The 20,008-nt window shown below is 45.7% G+C and overlaps 1 protein-coding gene across 1 annotated transcript in view; it reads left to right on the top strand.

The window, feature by feature from the left end:
* Window positions 1-8,540: 8,540 nt before the first annotated feature.
* The window catches only part of KIF5C (kinesin family member 5C), a 163,410-nt gene continuing 151,942 nt past the window's right edge, over window positions 8,541-20,008 (top strand). The window contains exon 1 of the mRNA XM_066345085.1: window positions 8,541-9,022. Coding sequence (XP_066201182.1) covers window positions 8,897-9,022 — 126 coding nt within the window. The 5' untranslated portion in view covers window positions 8,541-8,896. The remainder of the gene's footprint in view (window positions 9,023-20,008) is intronic.

The raw sequence follows: 20,008 nt of genomic DNA on the forward strand, positions 1-20,008 counted from the left end.
TTAGTTGGCTGAAGAGGCCTTCAGAATCTCAGGTTACACCCATCACATTCCTGGATACAGTTTCAAGAAAGCCCCCTGCTGAGATCAATAAACAAGACTATCACCTGTTAAGAAAACAAACAAATCAAGACTTCAAAGCTGCCCAAATCCGAAAGTGGATTACAAATAATAGCTGATACCAACCCAAGAAGACCTAGAAATAACACAACTGAAAACTGGAGGCAGACAACACCAAGCCTAGACTCAACCAACTCTACAAATAAAACACCCAAACACAATGAGAAGACAAAAAAGTGCAATCCAAATGAAACCACAAGAGATACCTTCAGGAGATGAACTGAGTGATATGGAAATAATCAAACTTCCAGATGTGGACTTCAAAATAATGATTGTAAGGATGCTTAGGGATCTTAGAACAACAATTGATGGTCATTATGAACACCTAAATAAAGAAATAGCAAGTATAAAAAAGAATCAGACAGAGATGACAAATACAATATCAGAAATAAAGACCACAATGGAAGGAATTAAAAACAGGATAGATAGAGCTGAGGATCGAATCAGCAAGTTGGAGGACAATTGGAATGAAGGCATGAAAGCAGAGAAGAAAAAAGAAAAGAGACTCAAAAAGTCTGAGGAAACTCTTAGAGAGCTCTGTGACAACATGAAGAGAAATAACATCTGCATCATAGGGGTTCCTGAAGAAGAAGAAAAAGAACAAGGGATAGAGACTTTGTTCAATCATATCATAGCTGAAAACTTCCCTAAATTAATGCAGGAGAAAATCTCACAAGTTAAAGAAGCACAGAGGACTCCATTAAAGAGAAACCCAAAGAAACTTACACCAAGACACATCATAATTAAAATACCGAAGAAACATACAATCTTCCAAAAATCAATCTGGAAGAATCAGAAAACCTAAACAGACCGATTACACCAAATGAGATCGAAACAGTTATCAAAAAACTCCCAACAAGGCCCTGGCCGGTTGGCTCAGCGGTAGAGCGTCGGCCTGGCGTGCGGGGGACCCGGGTTCGATTCCCGGCCAGGGCACATAGGAGAAGTGCCCATTTGCTTCTCCACCCCCCCTCCTCCCTCTCTGTCTCTCTCTTCCCCTCCCGCAGCCAAGGCTCCATTGGAGCAAAGATGGCCCGGGCGCTGGGGATGGCTCCTTGGCCTCTGCCCCAGGCGCTAGAGTGGCTCTGGTCGTGGCAGAGCGATGCCCCGGAGGGGCAGAGCATCGCCCCTTGGTGGGCAGAGTGTCGCCCCTGGTGGGCATGCCGGATGGATCCTGGTCAGGCGCATGCGGGAGTCTGTCTGACTGTCTCTCCCCATTTCCAGCTTCAGAAAAAAAAAACACACACACACACAAAAAAAAAACTCCCAACAAAGAAAAGTCTGGGGCCTGATGGCTTCACAACTAAATTCTACCAAATATTCAAAGAAGAACTAACTCCTATCCTTCTCAAACTATTTCAAAAAATTCAAGAGGAAGGAAGACTTCCAAGCTCCTTTTATGAGGTGAGCATAATTCTGATTCCAAAACCAGGCAAAGACAACACAAAAAGAAAATTATAGGCCAATATTTCTGATGAATATAGATGCTAAAATCCTCAACAAAATATTAGCAAACTGGATCCAACAATATATGGAAAAAATCATACACCATGATCAAGTGGGATTTATTCTGTGGAGGCAAGGCTGGTACAATATTCGTAAATCAATCAATGTGATTCATCACATAAACAAAAAGGAGAAAAACCATATGATAATTTCAATAGATGCAGAAAAAGCATTTGATAAAATCCAGCACCCTTTCATGATCAAAACTCTCAGCAAAGTGGGAATACAGGGAACATACCTCAACATGATTAGAGCCATCTATGACAAACCCACAGCCAACATCATACTCAATGGGCAAAAATTAAAAGCAATACCCTTAAGATCAGGAACAAGGCAGGGGTGCCCCCTTTCACCACTGTTATTTAACATAGTTCTGGAAGTCCTAGCCACAGCAATCAGACAAGAAGAAGAAATAAAAGGCATTCAAGTTGGAAAAGAAGAAGAAAAACTATCATTATTTGCAGATGATATGATATTGTATATAGAAAACCCTAAAGTCTCAGTCAAAAAACTACTGGACCTGATAAATAAATTCAGCAAAGTGGCAGGATATAAAATCAATACTCAGAAATCAGAGGCATTTTTATACGCCAACAATGAATAGTAGGAAAGAGAAATTAAGGAAACAATCCCCTTCACAATTACAACCAAAAAAATAAAGTACCTAGGAGTAAACTTAACCAAGGAGACTAAATACTTGTACTCGGAAAATTACAAAGCATTGATAAAAGAAATCAAGGAAGATACAAACAAGTGGAAGCATATACTGTGCTCATGGTTAGGAAGAATAAACATCATTAAAATGTCCATATTACCCAAAGCAATCTATAAATTCAATGCAATACCAATTAAAATACCAATGACATACTTCAAAGATATAGACCACATATTCCAAAAATTTATATGGAACCAAAAGAGAACACGAATAGCCTCAGCAATCTTAAAAAAGAAGAATAAAGTGGGAGGTATCACACTTCCTGATATCAAGTTATACTACAAAGCCATTGTACTCAAAACAGCCTGGTACTGGCATAAGAACAGGCATATAGATCAATAGAACAGAACAGAGAACCCAGAAATAAACCCACAGTTCTATGGACAACTGATATTTGACAAAAGAGGTAAGGAAATACAATGGAGTAAAGACAGCCTCTTTAACAAATGGTGTTTGGAAAATTGGACAGCTACCTGCAAAAAATGAAATTAGATCACCAGCTTACACCACTGACAAAAATAAACTCAAAATGGATAAAAGACTTAAATGTAAGCCTTAAAACTATAGGCATATTAGAAGAAAACACAGGCAGTAAGATGTCAGATGCTCTGACATCTCTCGGAGCAGTATATTTGCTGATTTATCTCCACAGGGAAGTGAAATAAAAGACAGGATAAACAAATGGGACTATATAAAACTAAAAAGCTTTTGCACAGCTAAAGACAACAAGAACAGAATAAAAAGACAAACTACACAATGGGAGAACATATTTGACAATACGTCTGATAAGGGGTTAATAACCAAAATTTATAAAGAACTTGTAAAACTTAATACCAGGAAGACAAACAATCCAATCCAAAAATGGGCAAAAGAAATGAATAGACACTTCTCCAAAGAGGACATACAGATGGCCAATAGGCGTATGAAAAAATGCTCAACATCACTAATCATTAGAGAAATGCAAATTAAAACCACAATGAGATATCACCTCACACCAGTCAGAATGGCGCTCATCAACAAAACAACACAGAATAAGTGCTTGCTAGGATGTGGAGAAAAGGGAACCCTCCTGCACTGCTGGTGGGAATGCAGACTGGAGCAGCCACTGTGGAAAACAGTATGGAGATTCCTCAAAAAATTAAAAATCGAACTGCCTTTTGACCCAGCTATCCCCCTGTTAGGAATATACCCCAAGAACACCATAACACTGTAATAAAAGAAGAAATGCACCCCCATGTTTATGGCAGCATTGTTCACAATAGCGAAGATCTGGAAACAGCCCAAGTGTCCGTCAGAGGACGAGTGGATAAAAAAGCTTTGGTACATATATACTATGGAATACTACTCAGCCATAAGAAATGATGACATCGGATCATTTACAATAACATGGATGGACCTTGATAACATTATACGGAGTGAAATAAGTAAATGAGAAAAAAACTAAGAACTATATGAATCCATACATAGATGGGACATAAAAATGAGACTCAGAGACATGAACAAGAATGTGATGGCAATGGGGGTGGGGAGGTGGGGGGAGGGGGAATGGGGCGAGGAAGGAGAGAGGGGTTGGGGGAGGGAAGGGGCACAAACAAAACCAGATAGAAGGTGACAGAAGACAATTTGACTTTGAGGGAGGGGTATACAGCACAATCAAATGTCAAAATAATCTGGAGATGTTTTCTTTCAACATATGTACCCTGATTTATCAATGTCACTGCATTAAATTTTTTTTTTTTTTTTTTTTTTTTTTTTTTTTTTTTTTTTTTTTTGATTTTTCTGAAGCTGGAAACAGGGAGAGACAGTCAGACAGACTCCCGCATGCGCCCGACCGGGATCCACCCGGCACGCCCACCAGGGGCGGTGCTCTGCCCCCCAGGGGGCGATGCTCTGCCCATCCTGGGCGTCGCCATATTGCGACCAGAGCCACTCTAGCGCCTGAGGCAGAGGCCACAGAGCCATGCCCAGCGCCCGGGCCATCTTTGCTCCAATGGAGCCTTGGCTGCGGGAGGGGAAGAGAGAGACAGAGAGGAAAGCGCGGCGGAGGGGTGGAGAAGCAAATGGGTGCTTCTCCTATGTGCCCCGGCCGGGAATCGAACCCGGGTCCTCCGCACGCTAGGCCGACGCTCTACCGCTGAGCCAACCGGCCAGGGCCGCATTAAATTTAATAAATAAATTTTAAAAAAAATAAAAAAAATACTGTGACATGAAAGAGCGATGGAACAGTACTAGACAACAACAGGCATGTCACTGCCAGGCAGCAAGTGCCCCTGTACCCAATCTGAGGGACCGAGAGCCCAAGAAGGCAGAAAGCCCCATGAATTAGAGCTGTGCAGGAGGGTTTTTAAAATTCAATTTATTTTTCTTTCAAAATTAGATATATATATTTTTTTTTTTTCTGTATTTTTCTGAAGCCGGAAACGGGGAGAGACAGTCAGACAGACTCCCGCATGCGCCCGACCGGGATCCAACCCGCACGCCCACCAGGGGGCGATGCTCTGCGCCCCCCCCCCACCCCGGGGCGTCGCTCTCTTGCGACTAGAGCCACTCTAGCGCCTGGGGCAGAGACCAAGGAGCCATCCCCAGCGCCCGGGCCATCTTTGCTCCAGTGGAGCCTCGGCTGCGGGAGGGGAAGAGAGAGACAGAGAGGAAGGAGAGGGGGAGGGGTGGAGAAGCAGATAGCCGCTTCTCCTATGTGCCCTGGCCGGGAATCGAACCTGAATCTTCTGCACGCCAGGCCGACGCTCTACCACTGAGCCAACCGGCCAGGGCAAAATTAGATATTTTTAAAAATTGAGTTATAACATTGTATTAGTTTCAGGTGTGAAATATGTATAATGATTTGATATTTGTATACATTATGAAATGATGACCGCAATAAATTTCATCAATATCCATCAACACACCTGGTTACAAAAAATTATTTTTTATGATGAGAACTTTCAAGATCTCTCTTTGCGACTTTCAAATATACAACACATTATTATTAACTATAGTCACCATACTGTACATTACATCCTCATAGCTTATTCTTCTTATAACTGGAAGTTTTAACCACCTTCACACACTTTGCCTTCCCCCCACCCCTGCCTCTGGCAAACAACCAATCTATTATTTGTATCTGTAAGTTTGGTTTTAATTTTTTTAGATTCCACATATGTGAGATTGTATGGTGAATGTCTTTCTCTGTTTGATGTATTTCACTTAGTATAATGCCCTTAAGGTCCATCTATGTTATTGCAAATAATAGGATTTCATTCTTTTTACTGCATGAATAATATTCATATAATTAAATATGCATATCTATGCATATATATAGATATATGATATCTCATTTTATTTATCCACTCATCTGACAATGAACATTTAGGTTGTTTACATGTTATGGCTATTACAAATAATGATGCAATGAACACGGGGATGCAGATAATTCTATTTTTTTTTTTTTTAAAGATAACATGTCCAGGTTATTTTTTTATTTTATTTTTTTTGTATTTTTCTGAAGCTGGAAACGGGGAGAGACAGTCAGACAGACTCCCGCATGCGCCCGACCGGGGTCCACCTGGCACGCCCACCAGGGGGCGATGCTCTGCCCCTCCAGGGCATCGCTCTGTTGCGACCAGAGCCACTCTAGCACCTGGGGCAGAGGCCAAGGAGCCATCCCCAGCGCCCGGGCCATCTTTGCTCGAATGGAGCCTCGGCTGCGGGAGGGGGAGGGGTAGAGAAGCAAATGGGTGCTTCTCCTGTGTGCCCTGGCCGGGAATCGAACCCGGGACTCTTGCACACCAGGCCGACACTCTACCACTGAGCCAACCGGCCAGGGCAATTCTATTTTTTTTATTGTAGTAAAGTACACATTTTTTATACCATTTTAACCATCTTAAAGTGTACAATACAGTGGTATTAAGTACATTCACAATATTGAGCAACCTTCACTCTATCTAGTTTCAGAACTTTTTCATCACCCCAAATGGAAACCCCATATTGGGCAGTTTTATAGAAAATCTTATAAACCTTTGAGGGATAGCTAGGATTTAAAGAGGCAGACAGTTGAGAGAATCCACTGGCATGTGTCAGAACTGACAAGATGTGTCCAGTGGTTGGAGAATGATAAGGAGTGAAGGCTTGTGAAGGAGCGTACTGAGCAATAAGGTTGGGGGACTGACTCATGCGGGTCTTCCTGTATAACAGTGGGATTTATCCTTACTGGGTTACCTTCCTCTGAGACCACTAACCCTCCGTGGTTTCACCACCTGCATCTCCAGGATTCTGGTCTGCCTGTGACATGCTGCTGCTGCTGCTGCTGCAGCCATACGGCCCTCAGCCTTTGCTGGTGGGGCAGGTGGCCCTTGTGGTACCCACCCTGGGCTGTAATTCCTCCAAGCACCATTGACTTAAGACTGTGGGGGCTGACACTTCACCAATGGAGATTATTGGAGGGAGTGTCATTCTCTTTATTTGGGAACCTTTCAACTATGGGATTCCGCCATGGTCCCACAGAGTCTCTACCTCTGATTGAGTGGTCTAAGGGGTGGCACTGTCTAAGCCCAGGCCAGTCATAGACATTACCTAGGATTTTCAAACTAAAACTCTGAAACAATATTTATCACGATCTAGTGGTCAAAATTGAATGACACACAGTTGTTGGCAGATGACATTTGGAAGGAAGATCTAAAGTGAGAATGAATGAGGCCAACACAAAGAGATAACAGGGACCAGAGGGAGAGAGAGAGAGTCTTGGTAGTCTGCTTGTGCCCTGGTTTGGTTGTTTAATCATTTCTTGAATAAGCAAGATAAATACTCTTTTTTCCTCAGTGGCTTTGGTTGGGTTTTTATTACATTCCACAGTAACAGCTCTAACATGGCATGAATGGGGGACTCCAGGAGAGCAAATGGTTTACACAATGTATCAGAAACAAGCAGAGCAAGAAGTGAATGGATGAAGCCACGAGTAGTTTGGTATTTGTCAGAATGTAAACATCCAGACAAGAAATGGCAAGAGATGAGGCTAATAAATAGGCAAAAATCTGATCATGGGCCCTGGATGTATTTTGTGAAGGATGTTGGACTTGATCCTATATATATTCTGTACCTATTTCAGAATTCTAAATAGGCATTAGGCAGAGGTTCTGTAACTGTACTATAATTAATAGTACTTTAGAGGTTCTTAACGTGGGAGTCACAGGCAGGCTTCCGTTGTTCCGAAGCCCTCTGAAATAGCCTGAAGAATCTGTGGGTGTGTATGAGATTGTCTTAGATTTTTTTTTTTTTGCACTGGAAAAGGTACCTAATTTTTTTTTTTTTTTTTTGGTAATTTTCTGAAGCTGGAAACGGGGAGAGACAGTCAGACAGACTCCCGCATGCGCCCGACTGGGATCCACCCGGCACGCCCACCAGGGGCGATGCTCTGCCCACCAGGGGGCGATGCTCTGCCCATCCTGGGTGTCGCTATGTTGCGACCAGAGCCACTCTAGCGCCTGAGGCAGAGGCCACAGAGCCATCCCCAGTGCCCGGGCCATCTCTGCTCCAATGGAGCCTCGGCTGCGGGAGGGGAAGAGAGAGACAGAGAGGAAGGAGAGGGGGAGGGGTGGAGAAGCAGATGGGCGCCTCTCCTGTGTGCCCTGGCCAGGAATCGAACCCGGGACTTCTGCACGCCAGGCCGACGCTCTAACACTGAAGGTACCTAATTTTTACGTCAGACATTAAAGGAACCCCTGACCTCAAATACCTGTATGCTATGACTCACTACTTATGTATAGACATCTTCAGAAATAACTGGCTTCAAATACTCATGCAAATCTCACTTCCACCCTGAACTTCCTCACAACTTGTACAAAACTGTTCAGCCTAAGTGCTCCATAACTGTTTTTGATGAGATGTAGAGATGACACAGGCCTGGTAATTTGCAGAGAGTTTAACCGGGAGTATTGAATATGACCTCCATCCTCTTCTTGACTAGGGCATCCAGACCAGACCCGCAGGCTCATGGAGGTCGCCCCCAGGGCGCCACCGCTGTCCCCGAAAGCCTACTCCCAGCTTCCTTGTCCTTCCACCTGCAGGTGGAGGGACTACAAGTCCCAGGATGCTCCGCTCTCGGAGTCCGGGCGGATCTCTGCAGTGACGTGCTGCCCCCGGCGGGCCAGGGAGGGCGGGCCCGCGGGCCGAGGGGCGGGCCCGAGAGCGCGCTGGTGCTGATGCAGGATGGCTGGGCGCGCAGGAGCCCGGGAGGTCTGAGCCGGGTGAGGCTCGCTCCCAGCGCATCGCCTGGGCCGCCGGCCGCTGGGTCGCGGGCAGGTGGGCCCGGGTCGCGGCGCAGGGCCGGGGCAGGGCCAGGGCGGGTAGGTCTGCAGCCGGCGAGGCCGAAGGCTGATAGACTGCCCCCCCACCCGGTGTCGGAGCGGCCGGAGCTGCCCATCCTCCGACTCGCGATGACCTGCTGAGAAGCTCCGTGGAGGCTGCTGGGGGCGGCCTCGCTGCGGGCGGCGCGGCCCGCGGCCTCCTCTCCCGCCGCGCCCGGCCCCCACCCCGCTCCGCGCCCCCTCCCTGCGGCCGGCCGAGATGGCGGACCCCGCTGAATGCAGCATTAAAGTGATGTGCCGGTTCCGGCCCCTCAACGAGGCCGAGATCCTCCGCGGGGACAAATTCATCCCCAAATTTAAAGGCGATGAGACCGTGGTTATCGGGGTAAGTGGCCGGGGCGGCGGACCAACCCTCCTGCTTCGCGCCGCAGCCCGACGCCCCGGACCGAGCGGAGATGCTCGGGCCGCCCCTTCGGACGTCTCCGCGGGGCGCTTTCCCGGGGGGACCCGACGGGAGTGCCCCCCCTCCGCTCCTTTCTCACAGCTCCGTCCCCGGCGGGCGGAGGGTCCTGCGGGCGGCGGGGCGGGCCCGGGGCGGCGAGGCTGGGGGTGGGGGCGAGGGAGGTTTCCGCGCCGCCATTGTTCGCGGGTGGGGGCCTGGGTGGGCCTTTTGTTCCCCACCCACCCTGTTCGTGCCGCGTGAGTAGTGTGTTCAGGTTACCCTCAGGCCGGGGTGCCCAGGCTGCCCTGAAAGCGTGAGCTCTGCAGACCCACAAATGATTTCAGGGATCAGTTCTCTTTATCGAACACTTTGCTTTTTCTCACAATCTTAGCAAAAAAAAAAAAAAAAAAAGGGAGGAAAAAAGGTACTGGAAAACCCGGAGCCTTGCCTCGGAGCTCCCACGGCCGTGTAGACGCTGCTCTCCCCGGCGTCTCACCTCGCTCTGCACGCTGCAGGCAGAGGGTGCGGGGCACCGGGGGCCTCGGTGTCCCCGGAGGGCTGGCGTGTTTCCTGCTTCTTCTCAACCCAGGCTGCCTGGGGAAGTGGAGCCGGGTCCGATCCCTCCCTAGTGGGCGACTCCCCCACCTCGTGTCCGCAAACCCTCGGGTGTGCTTCGTGCTCACTGGCAAGGAGGCTGTGCTCCCGCATAGGTGGGGCGAGGGGGCCGAGAGCGCAGCCCGGTAGCCCCGCTGTGCAAAGAGCATAAGTTACTTTGTGGGTCTGAAGCCCCCCTCCCTCTTGATCTACCACCTTCTCACCTTTCCCTGCACCCCCTCCGCTCCCCATCCCCGCTGGGGCTGCTGGTGGGGGGAGGGAACACCTTGAGGTTTTAGTATTTAAAGGAATATATCATCTGAAATAAACGAGCCTTGACCCCTCCCCCGCTCGTCCCTCCTTCCTCTGTCCCCGGCGTGTGAGGCTGGTGATGCCCTCTTTGTATGCGAGCAGCGTGGGGAGCGACCGATTTAATGGGAGCCTCCCGATCCCCGCTGACACGTTCCTGGCAACCCGCTCGAGGCTGCTGATGCAGCCTTCCCGTCCCTAGCATTGATCAAGTGATGTCATCCCGATCACTGAGCATGCTCCGACCAACCCTCTCCCTCCCATTCCCCGAGTGGCTGGTGTATTTAGGTCAAGTGATGGACAGGTGACAGTTTGCGGAGGGTCTCTGCCAGAGTCTGCCGGGTCTTTCTCAAACCAGAGGCCGACGTTTGTTGGCCCAGGCAGTCTCCAGCATCTTCGCCAAGGTTGTGCCGCAGCCAAGGGCCCCTGGGGACGAGCAGGTGATAAATGTGCCAATAGGCTGGGCACTCTACTCGAGAGGGGAACCGAGGCAAAGCTGTGCCCTTGGCATCTGGGCTTCAGTTTGTACCCTTAGAAAGGCAGCTCCTGGGGACGACCTTTCTCCCTCCCCCATTTTCACAGTCACCAGGAAACCGTGACTTCTAAATGCTGTGTGGATGGGCGTTCTTTCTGAGAGCCGACCTGTGAGGGTTGGAAAGGAGTTTTCTCTCTTGGAGTTAAACAGAAGAGATGTATGCTACAACTATTGATGAGGAGGAAAATTCTGTAATTAATGGCAGATGTGGTATGGTGATATATCTGTGGCCAGTGCTTGGGAGCAAAGAGTCAGTTGTGTGGGTTACACCTCTCAGTCTGGATCAGCCCTCAGTCTGGGCTTAGAGTGGGAGTTACTGGGCACATCTAGTCCTGTCCCTTGTCTTGTAACATTTAAGAAAAAAACAATTGTGCAGCACTAGAACATGTTCTGGTGACCCTATTTTTAACTTTTTTCTCAGAGGTTTTCAAGAACAGGCTGGAGAAGTTTTTCCTTCTCCTCTTCCTTCTCTTTCTCTGTCTTTTCAGAGCAATAGACCAAGACTAACAAAGTGGAGTGATACAGGGTGGGGCAAAAGTAAGTTTACAGTTGTGAGTACCCCTTACACAGATTTATTCTTGTATTATTATTTATTGATTATTGTATTATTTTCCATATGAACAACTATTTATATAAACCTAGTTTTGCCCCATCCTGTTTATCATCCTCTTAGATCCGTGTGCAGGCAGAGTGCTTTAATTTTAGGGTTATCTTTCTTTAATATCACTATGACTATACATTTCCCATCTAAATATATATGTTATTAACCAAATCAATTAAAACAAATTATATAAAATCAATTTTACCATGAAAATGGTCACCATACAAAATAAGTACTTTAAACAAAGAATTGTGTATATGAATATATACGTAGCTCTCCAACTGTAGTTAAATTTTTGCTGATTTTACTATAATCCTTTAATACAACAGTTTGTTTTAAGATATATTCTTATTGAAATAAAGCATTCATATAGAAAGATGTTACTATAGTAATACAGTTTGATGAACTTTCTTTTTTCTTTTTTGTATTTTTCTGAAGTGAGAAGCAGGGAGGCAGAGAGACAGACTGCCACATGCGCCTGACTGGATTCACCTGTCATACACACTAGGGGGCAATGCTTCGTTGCAACCGGAACCATTTTAGCACCTGAGGTGGAGGTCATGGAACCATCCTCAGTGCCCGGGCCAACTTTGCTCCAGTGGAGCCTCGGCTGTGGGAGGGGAAGAGAGAGACAGAGAGGAAGGAGAGGGGGAGGGGTGGAGAAGCAGATGGGTGCTTCAACTGTGTGCCCTGACTGGGAATTGAACCTGGGACTTCCACATGCTGGACCGATATTCTACCACTGAGCCAACTGGCCAGGGCTGTTTGATGAGTTTTTATAGAGGAAACATTCCCTTGTAATCACCTCTCAAACTTAGAAAAAAATATTTTCAGGACTCTAGAAGTCCCCCTCATGTTCCTCGTCACTCATTCCTCCTGCTTTAGGGTAACCATTATTCTGACTTCAAATGCCATATATTACTTTTGTTTTTTAACTTTATATACATATTTATTTATTTTTAAAGACTTTATTTGCTGATTTTAGAAGAGAGAGAGAGAGAGAAAGTGGGGCGGGGGAGGTAGGAAGTACCAACTCATAGTTGCTTTTTTTAGGTGCCTTTACTGGGCAAATCTGGGGTTTTGAGCTAGCAACTTCAGCATTCCAGGTCAATGCTCTATCCACTGCACCACCACAGGTCAGGCAAACTTTATATACATAAAACCAAATAGTATTTTCACTTCTGTGTGTGGCTTCTTGCCCTCGACATGCTTATTAAATTTATTCGTGTGTGGCATGTGGCAGCAGTTTGTTTATACTCACTGTTCTGTAGTATCCCATTATATGAATAGAGCAGATTAGTTGTCCATTAACTGCTGGTAGATCCCTGGGTAGTTTCCAGTTTTGGGCTAATATGAACATTCATTTTTAATTTTTATTTTTTTTTGTGACAGAGACAGAGAGACGGATAGATAGGTACAGGCAGGAAGGGAGAGAGATGAGAAGCATCAGTTCTTCGTTGCAGCTCCTTAGTTGTTCATTGATTGCTTTCTCATATGTGCCTTGACTGGGGGCTACAGCAGAGCGTGTGACCCCTTGCTCAAGCCAGCGATCTTGGGCTCAAGCCAGTGACTCTGGACTTCAAGCCAGCGACCACAGGGTTATGTCTATGATCCCATGCTCAAGCCGGTTGAGTCCGTGCTAAAGCTGGTGACCTCCAGGTTTTGAACCTTGGTCCTCTGTGTTCCAGTCCAACACTCTTATCTACTGTGCCACCGCCTGGTCAGGCTGAACATCCTTTTACACACATCTTTTGATGAGCACAGGCACAGAACAGAAACTGCCAGATGCTGAGGGTGTTGGGACTTTGGCTGGCATGTGCTAGAACCCCTCCTGTTCCTAATTAATACTGGTGACCAGTACTGTATGACAGTACATACTTTGTACACTGAATAGAATGACTCCCCAGTCAGTTCAGTTGGAACCAGCCCCCATGGTTCAGCTTCAGGTAGAGACTACCCGTGGTTGGTACTCCTTTCCTTGCTTGCAGGGGTGCAAATTATGGGGATGACCAAAGAAGCCTAGGATCATCCAGAAATGTCACCCCCAATGGAGACCAGTAAAGAATGAATTTCTGTAGAGTTAGCTGTTAGTCCAAATTCAGAATCATAGAAATTCTTATTGTTTTTGAAACCTGGGTAATTTTTTTTTCTCTTTAAAGTCATGTTCAAATCTTATGGAAATGTATGCTAACAGGGAGATTTTGCAGGTGGATTTTTTATATTTATTTTTTTGAGACAATGTCCTGCCTTTGAGGAATCATCTCCATTTTTGTACCTTTTTCCATCTCCTATGCAAAAGCTTTCTTTCTTTCCTTGATTTCTCCAGTCACTATCTCTCCCCACTTTGAACTCCTGTAGCATTTATTTTGTATATGATCACATAATCTTTTGCCTTAGATTATTACTAGTTTTGATTGTTTGTCTAATGGCATTGTAAGCCATGTGCAGAGAGAGACAAGGACCTTCCATGTTTTGCTTCTTTGTACTTCCCAGGGACTTCTTCATAGATGACACTTAATAAATATTTATTGATTTTGTTGAGTATAGACAGCTTTACTTTGGTGTATTTAACTTATTTTATTGGCTTTGAATTGGCTGCAGGCTCGGGAAGTAGTTAAGAAGCAATGTTAAAGAGAAGTGCTGTCCCTTTGAGCAGGCCAGGTAGTACAGCATACACTGTACTTACAGTGCTGTAAAACACTCGCAGAGAACTACCTGGGCTTGGTGACACATCAGGAAACCTAATGACACTGGTGTTGCATTAGAAGTAGAGGCTGGTGGTGGCCTAGTGATTTGCAAAGAGAGTCCACATCAATTCTCCAGAGAAATAGATGGGATTTACAGCATTTCTCAGAGTACTCCTTCATTATCTGCTAAAAATCCTGCTGAGTCATCCATTACTTTGGGCTCTGCCTGTTGGTTTTGTTACATCTGTGTTGATGGAAACTGTCCTGGAGAGTTTCCTGTAAGGTTCTTTGAAATGGACTTTCACTGCCCTGGCCGATGGCTCAGTGGATTGTCAGCTTGGTGTATGGGTGTCCTGGGTTTGATTCCCAGTCAGGGCACATAGAAGCAACCATCTGCTTCTCCCCCCTCACTCTTCTCCTTCTTTTCCTCTTCCTCTTCTGCAGCCAGTGGCTCAATTGATTCGAGTGTGGCTTGGGTGTTAAGGATTGCTCAGTTGGAGCACATCAGCCTCAGGCACTAAAAATAGCTTGGTACCTGAGCATTGGCCCAAGACAGGGTGCTGGGTGGGGCACATGCGGGAGTCTGCCTCACTATCTCCCCTCCTCTCACCTAAAAAAGAAGAAGAAGAAGAAAGAGAATGGACTTTCACATTTCAGTTTTGGGCTTTTCTTTTATTCTCTGGTTCAAAGTCCTATGAAAGCAGGTCTTGTTAAAGATAGGTGCTTCCTCCTGAGGCCATCTGAATTCCAGCCCATTTGAGAGCCAAAGCATAACATCAGCCACAAACCCTTTGATGATGAATGGTGTGGAAGGTAGCCTCAGTGCCTCAGTCTGCAGGAGCTTGGATTAGTTCTGGGCATTGGATGGGCGAGGGAGGCAGGAGCCAGACAGAGACCAAAGCTATCATTGCAGTGATTAAGGACTGAAGAAGTGAAGAAATATGGCTAGAACTTTTTTTTTTATCCACAGTAATGGTCTTTAAAAGCAAGAATATTAAAGTGTTTTTCTTTTTTTTTTCTTTTTTCTTTTTTTCATTTTTCTGAAGCTGGAAACAGGGAGAGACAGTCAGACAGACTCCTGCATGCGCCCGACCGGGATCCACCCGGCACGCCCACCAGGGGCGACGCTCTGCCCACCAGGGGGCGATGCTCTGCCCATCCTGGGCGTAGCCATGTTGCGACCAGAGCCACTCTAGCGCCTGAGGCAGAGGCCACAGAGCCATCCCCAGCGCCCGGGCCATTTTTGCTCCAATGGAGCCTTGGCTGCGGGAGGGGAAGAGAGAGACAGAGAGGAAAGCGCAGTGGAGGGGTGAAGAAGCAAATGGGCGCTTCTCCTGTGTGCCCTGGCCGGGAATCGAACCCGGGTCCTCCGCACGCTAGGCCGACGCTCTACCGCTGAGCCAACCGGCCAGGGCTAAAGTGTTTTTCTTTGTAACGTTTTACACAGTGAAATCTCTCTCTTTTTCTTTTAGTGTATAGTTTGTAAGGGGGTTTGACAAATATGTAGTTATTGTTAAGCCTAATCTGGAGGGACTTGAAACATTGAAGACACAAACAAATCTGTCGATTCCACATTAAAGCTTTATTGTCTAGCTTGGCCAAGCGGCGGCAACTCCGACAGAAATCTGAGGGAGAGTGCGCCGGCTCTTTGTTTTACCTAGTTTTTATAGTTTTGCAAGCGGGAAGTACAGAAGCAAAAATTGTAATTAGGTGCCCTTTACCACTATTGGTTATAGTCATATGCACTTTAACATGATAGGACTATGTTTAATTTGCAAGCCATACATCATTTTGGAGAAAACAAAAATTACAAGTCAACACAATGGTAGAAAGATGTCTCTTTACATATTAAAAGGCATTCCTATATTCTAATGTTTATCCGCCATCTCTCTGTCCAGAGTCACACACATTAACTACATGCATTTACATAGGAGAGGTAGTTTCATGGGGACAAATGCCTGCAAATGGCTCATTGCTATAAGAAAAGGTTTATTTTGGCTTTTCTCTCCCTGCACCTGGCTAGCCATTCACCCCTTTCCCCACAGGTGTGGTGGAATGTCTGGGAATCCATGTTTTCCTCCCCTTTGCATTTACAATACAATGCCAATGGCCATCCTGACTATGCCAATCACACAGTACAGAGATTATTCACAAAATTTCTCTGCACACCTTAACCCAAATTAATAAAATGTTCTTCAAGCCTTTTAAAATATTAATATTGATTCTGTAGCTTTTGGTACTTTACAACACCTGCGGGTGAGGTGGCGCAGTGGCTCCTCAGGGCTCCTCAGTTATGTACTTATGCTGTATTAATATTCTGTTGCTGCAGTAACAAATTACCACATATCTGAGGCTTAAAACAACATACATTTGTTATCTATGGTTTTCATATTTCTGAAGTCCATCAGGTCAATTGGTTTCTCGGTTTACAGTCTTATAACTCTAAAAACCAAAATGGTGTTGGCCGGGCTATGTTTCTGTAGATTCTAGGGAGAAGCCATATTTGCTCATTCAGGTTGATGGCAGAAGCCAATTCTCCGAGGTTTGTAGGACTGAGGTCCCCAATTCCATGCTGTTGCCCTGGGCCGTTCTCGACCTCTAGAGGCCCCTCTCTGGTCCTAACCAGTTTCTACAACTTACCAGCCAGCAGTGGATGAGTCCCTCTTTGCTTTGACTTCCCTGCCTCTGTTTCCACATCATGTCTTTCTCAGTGACTGTTCTGCCTCCCTCCTTCTGCTTTTAAGGGTCCGTGTGATTAATTGAGACCACTCTAATAATCTGGGATAATTTCTTTATTTTAAGATCAGCCGATTAACAAACAATTCCATCTGCAAAGTCTCTTTTACCTTTAAATGTTCCTTTATTCACAGATTTCTAGGGATTAGAGTGAACATGTTTTGGGGCCATTATTCTGCCTGTCACATACCACGATAATCAAAATATGAAACAGTTTCCTCACTCCTCTTGCTTATTCCACCCCTTCATAGTCAAACTTCCACCCTTTTTTTTTAACTCCTGACAACCGCTTAATCTGTTTTTCCTCTATAATTCTGCCTTTTCCAGATTGCCATAAAAATGGAATCATGTACTAAGTATCTTTTTGGATCTGGTTTCTTTTACTTAATTAACTCAGATTTATGTTGTTGCATGGATCAACAGTTCATTCCTTTTTACTGCTTAGTGGTGTTCCATTAGTGGGTATACTGCAGTTTGTTTAGAGCAGGGGTCCCCAAACTACGGCCCGCGGGCCGCATGCGGCCCCCTGAGGCCATTTATCCGGCCCCACCGCACACCCGGAAGGGGCACCTCTTTCATTGGTGGTCAGTGAGAGGAGCATAGTTCCCACTGAAGTACTGGTCAATTTGTTGATTTAAATTTACTTGTTCTCTATTTTAAATATTGTATTCATTCCCATTTTGTTTTTTTACTTTAAAATAAGATATGTGTAGTGTGCACAGGGATTTGTTCATAGTTTTTTTATAGTCCGGCCCTCCAACGGTCTGAGGGACAGTGCACTGGCCCCCTGTGTAAAAAGTTTGGGGACCCCTGGTTTAGAGTTTATTCAGTCACTTTGTCTATGTGAATATTAACGATGTTTATTAGTGGTGAGATATATCAGTTCTTTATTTCTCTGTGCTCTAAATGCAGAGGTGTCTATATTACCTGAAACTGGATTAGTGGTTTTCTGTAAATATAGCCTCTGTGACCCTGGGATGAATGAACACAAGAGAGTAGCCGTCGTCTGGCTGTTGCAGTGGAGGCTACTCACTGCGGTGCGCAGGCAACTGGTGCTCCTGAGATGAATGGAGCATCAGACAGAACTGAATGTGGCTTCACTAGCTGGCTATAGGACTTTTTAAAAGTTGCTAATTTCTATGGGCCTCAGTTTGTTCATGTAAAGTGGGATAAGTACTTATCAAAGGGTCATTAGGATGAAATGAAATGAAATGAAATGAAATGAAATGAAGTGGTCAAAACAGAATCTGGCACAGAGAAAATGCTAATACATGCTAATTATCTCCCATGTTTCCTGTTTCCCTCATCATTTCCCCATCCTCAGAATTATCTTTGTCCCCCTAAATTATTGCCCTTAACTGACTATCCCCTGAAAACACTGTACATCCTCATTTCTTTTTTCTTTCTCTTTTTTTTTTTTTGTATTTTTCTGAAGTTGGAAACAGGGAGGCAGTCAGACAGACTCCCACATGTGCCCGACCGGGATCCACCTGGCATGCCCACCAGGGGGCGATGCTCTGCCCATCTGGGGCGTTGCTCTGTTGCATCCAGAGCCATTCTAGCGCCTGAGGCGGAGGCCACAGAGCCATCCTCAGCGCCTGGGCCAACTTTGCTCCAATGGAGCCTTGGCTGTGGGAGGGGAAGAGAGAACAGAGAGGAAGGAGAGGGGGAGGGGTGGAGAAGCAGACGGACGCTTCTCCTGTGTGCCCTAGCTGGGAATCGAACCCGGGACTCCTGAACGCCAGGCGGACATTCTACCACTGAGCCAACCAGCCAGGGCCCATCCTCATTTCTTAGGCATTTGTTCACCCCATTTTCATGCTTGGAATAGCCACTCTTTAGCTTACTTGTAGAATTTCTAACCTTCCTTGAGGGAAGAGTTCATCATGTATAGACTATATCAGCTGTTCCTGTTATCTGCAATGATCATATATAGGAGATAGGGAGAGAGAGTGTGTGTGTCCCCTCCTCATGTAAATTATAAGCTTCTCAGGATCAGGAGCTGTTTCTAACGTCTTTGTCTCCCTTACTATTAATTGTACAGGTGCTTAGTATGTATATCTTGGTTATTGAGCATTCCTGTCTCTCCTGTTTCCTGCCTGGAATGGTCTCCATAAATGCTGGTTTTTAAATTGCCTTAAATAACTTGGGTATCACTGGGGATTTCCCTCTGCCGCCACCTGTGCTCCACCAACTCCCCTGTTCAATTAAGGACTATGTTTTCCATTCTCAGCTCCACACCCCTTCACAACAGGAAAACTGCTCCACCATTGGGTCCCCTTCTGTCCCTGCCTCACCTCAGAATTATCACCTGTGTCTACTTATTAAAGAAGCAATAACAAAACTACCGACTCCCTAATGGTTTCTCTTGCATTAAAAAAAAGTAGCTCCTTGGCAGATCTAATTTCACTATTTCTCTTAGATTTTTTATGAAGTCCTGTATTTGTGGCTAAGAAAGCTCCTCCCTTTTGCTGTGTATTACTCAAGTTCATTTTAGTAAGAACTGAGTTGTTGAGTTTGTAGTAATTTGCAAATATTACAGAGAGCCAGAGAGAAAATGGAGTTTTAGATTCATTATGATATGTCTCCCCAGCACTAAACCTGGATATAAGTCAGACTGCCCAAGCTGAACTCCCATCTCTGTGACTTCTTGGCTGTATGAACTTGGACAGGTTGCTCAACCACACTAAGTTCCAGTTTCCTGACCTGTGAAACAGATGGTAATACTGTTCATGTCCTAGGGCCGTGGCATTTATTGGAGATCCTGCAGGTAGGGTGCTGAGCATGATGTCGTGTATAACATGCATTCAGAAAACGTGTGCTATTATAAGACCCACTAGTGTTTATTCCTCTGTACTCTTGTCAGTCTGACTAATCTTGTGAAAGCTCAGACCCTGCACAGCTTCCCCAGTGCCCTCAGGTTGTATTAAGAAAAAAATTATTCTGGCTTGACCTGTGGTGGCGCAGTGGATAAAGTGTCGACCTGGAATGCTGAGGTCGCCAGTTCAAAACCCTGGGCTTGTCTGGTCAAGGTACATATGGGAGTTGAGGCTTCCTGTTTCAACCCCCTTTCTTTCTTTCTCTCTCCTCTCTAAAATGAATAAATAAAAAAAAATTATTCTGACACTTGTAAAAATCGTAAGGAAGACAGTTGTGATCAATGTCAACACTATTACAATGGAGGGGAGAAATCGGGCTGGACTCCAAATACAAATACAAGTGGGACAGGTTGGAGGATCAGTTGGTGGACAGTTACCCGGAGAGGACATCGAGGGTGGGCTGGTGGATTCTTGCTGAAGGCAGACCAGATATCAAGGTATCAAGATGTTGGTATTGAGGTATTGAGGGTGATGAGATATTAAGGATTGGGGGACTTTCTCTAAACTGCCTTAGTAGGATTCTTGCTAAAACTAGACCATGCAAGGACAGACTTGAAAGTCTGAGGTTGAGGACCAGTTGAGAAGAGG

The sequence above is a fragment of the Saccopteryx leptura genome, chromosome 7, assembly GCF_036850995.1.
Source record: "Saccopteryx leptura isolate mSacLep1 chromosome 7, mSacLep1_pri_phased_curated, whole genome shotgun sequence".
In the NCBI taxonomy this organism is placed as follows: Eukaryota; Metazoa; Chordata; class Mammalia; order Chiroptera; family Emballonuridae; genus Saccopteryx; species Saccopteryx leptura.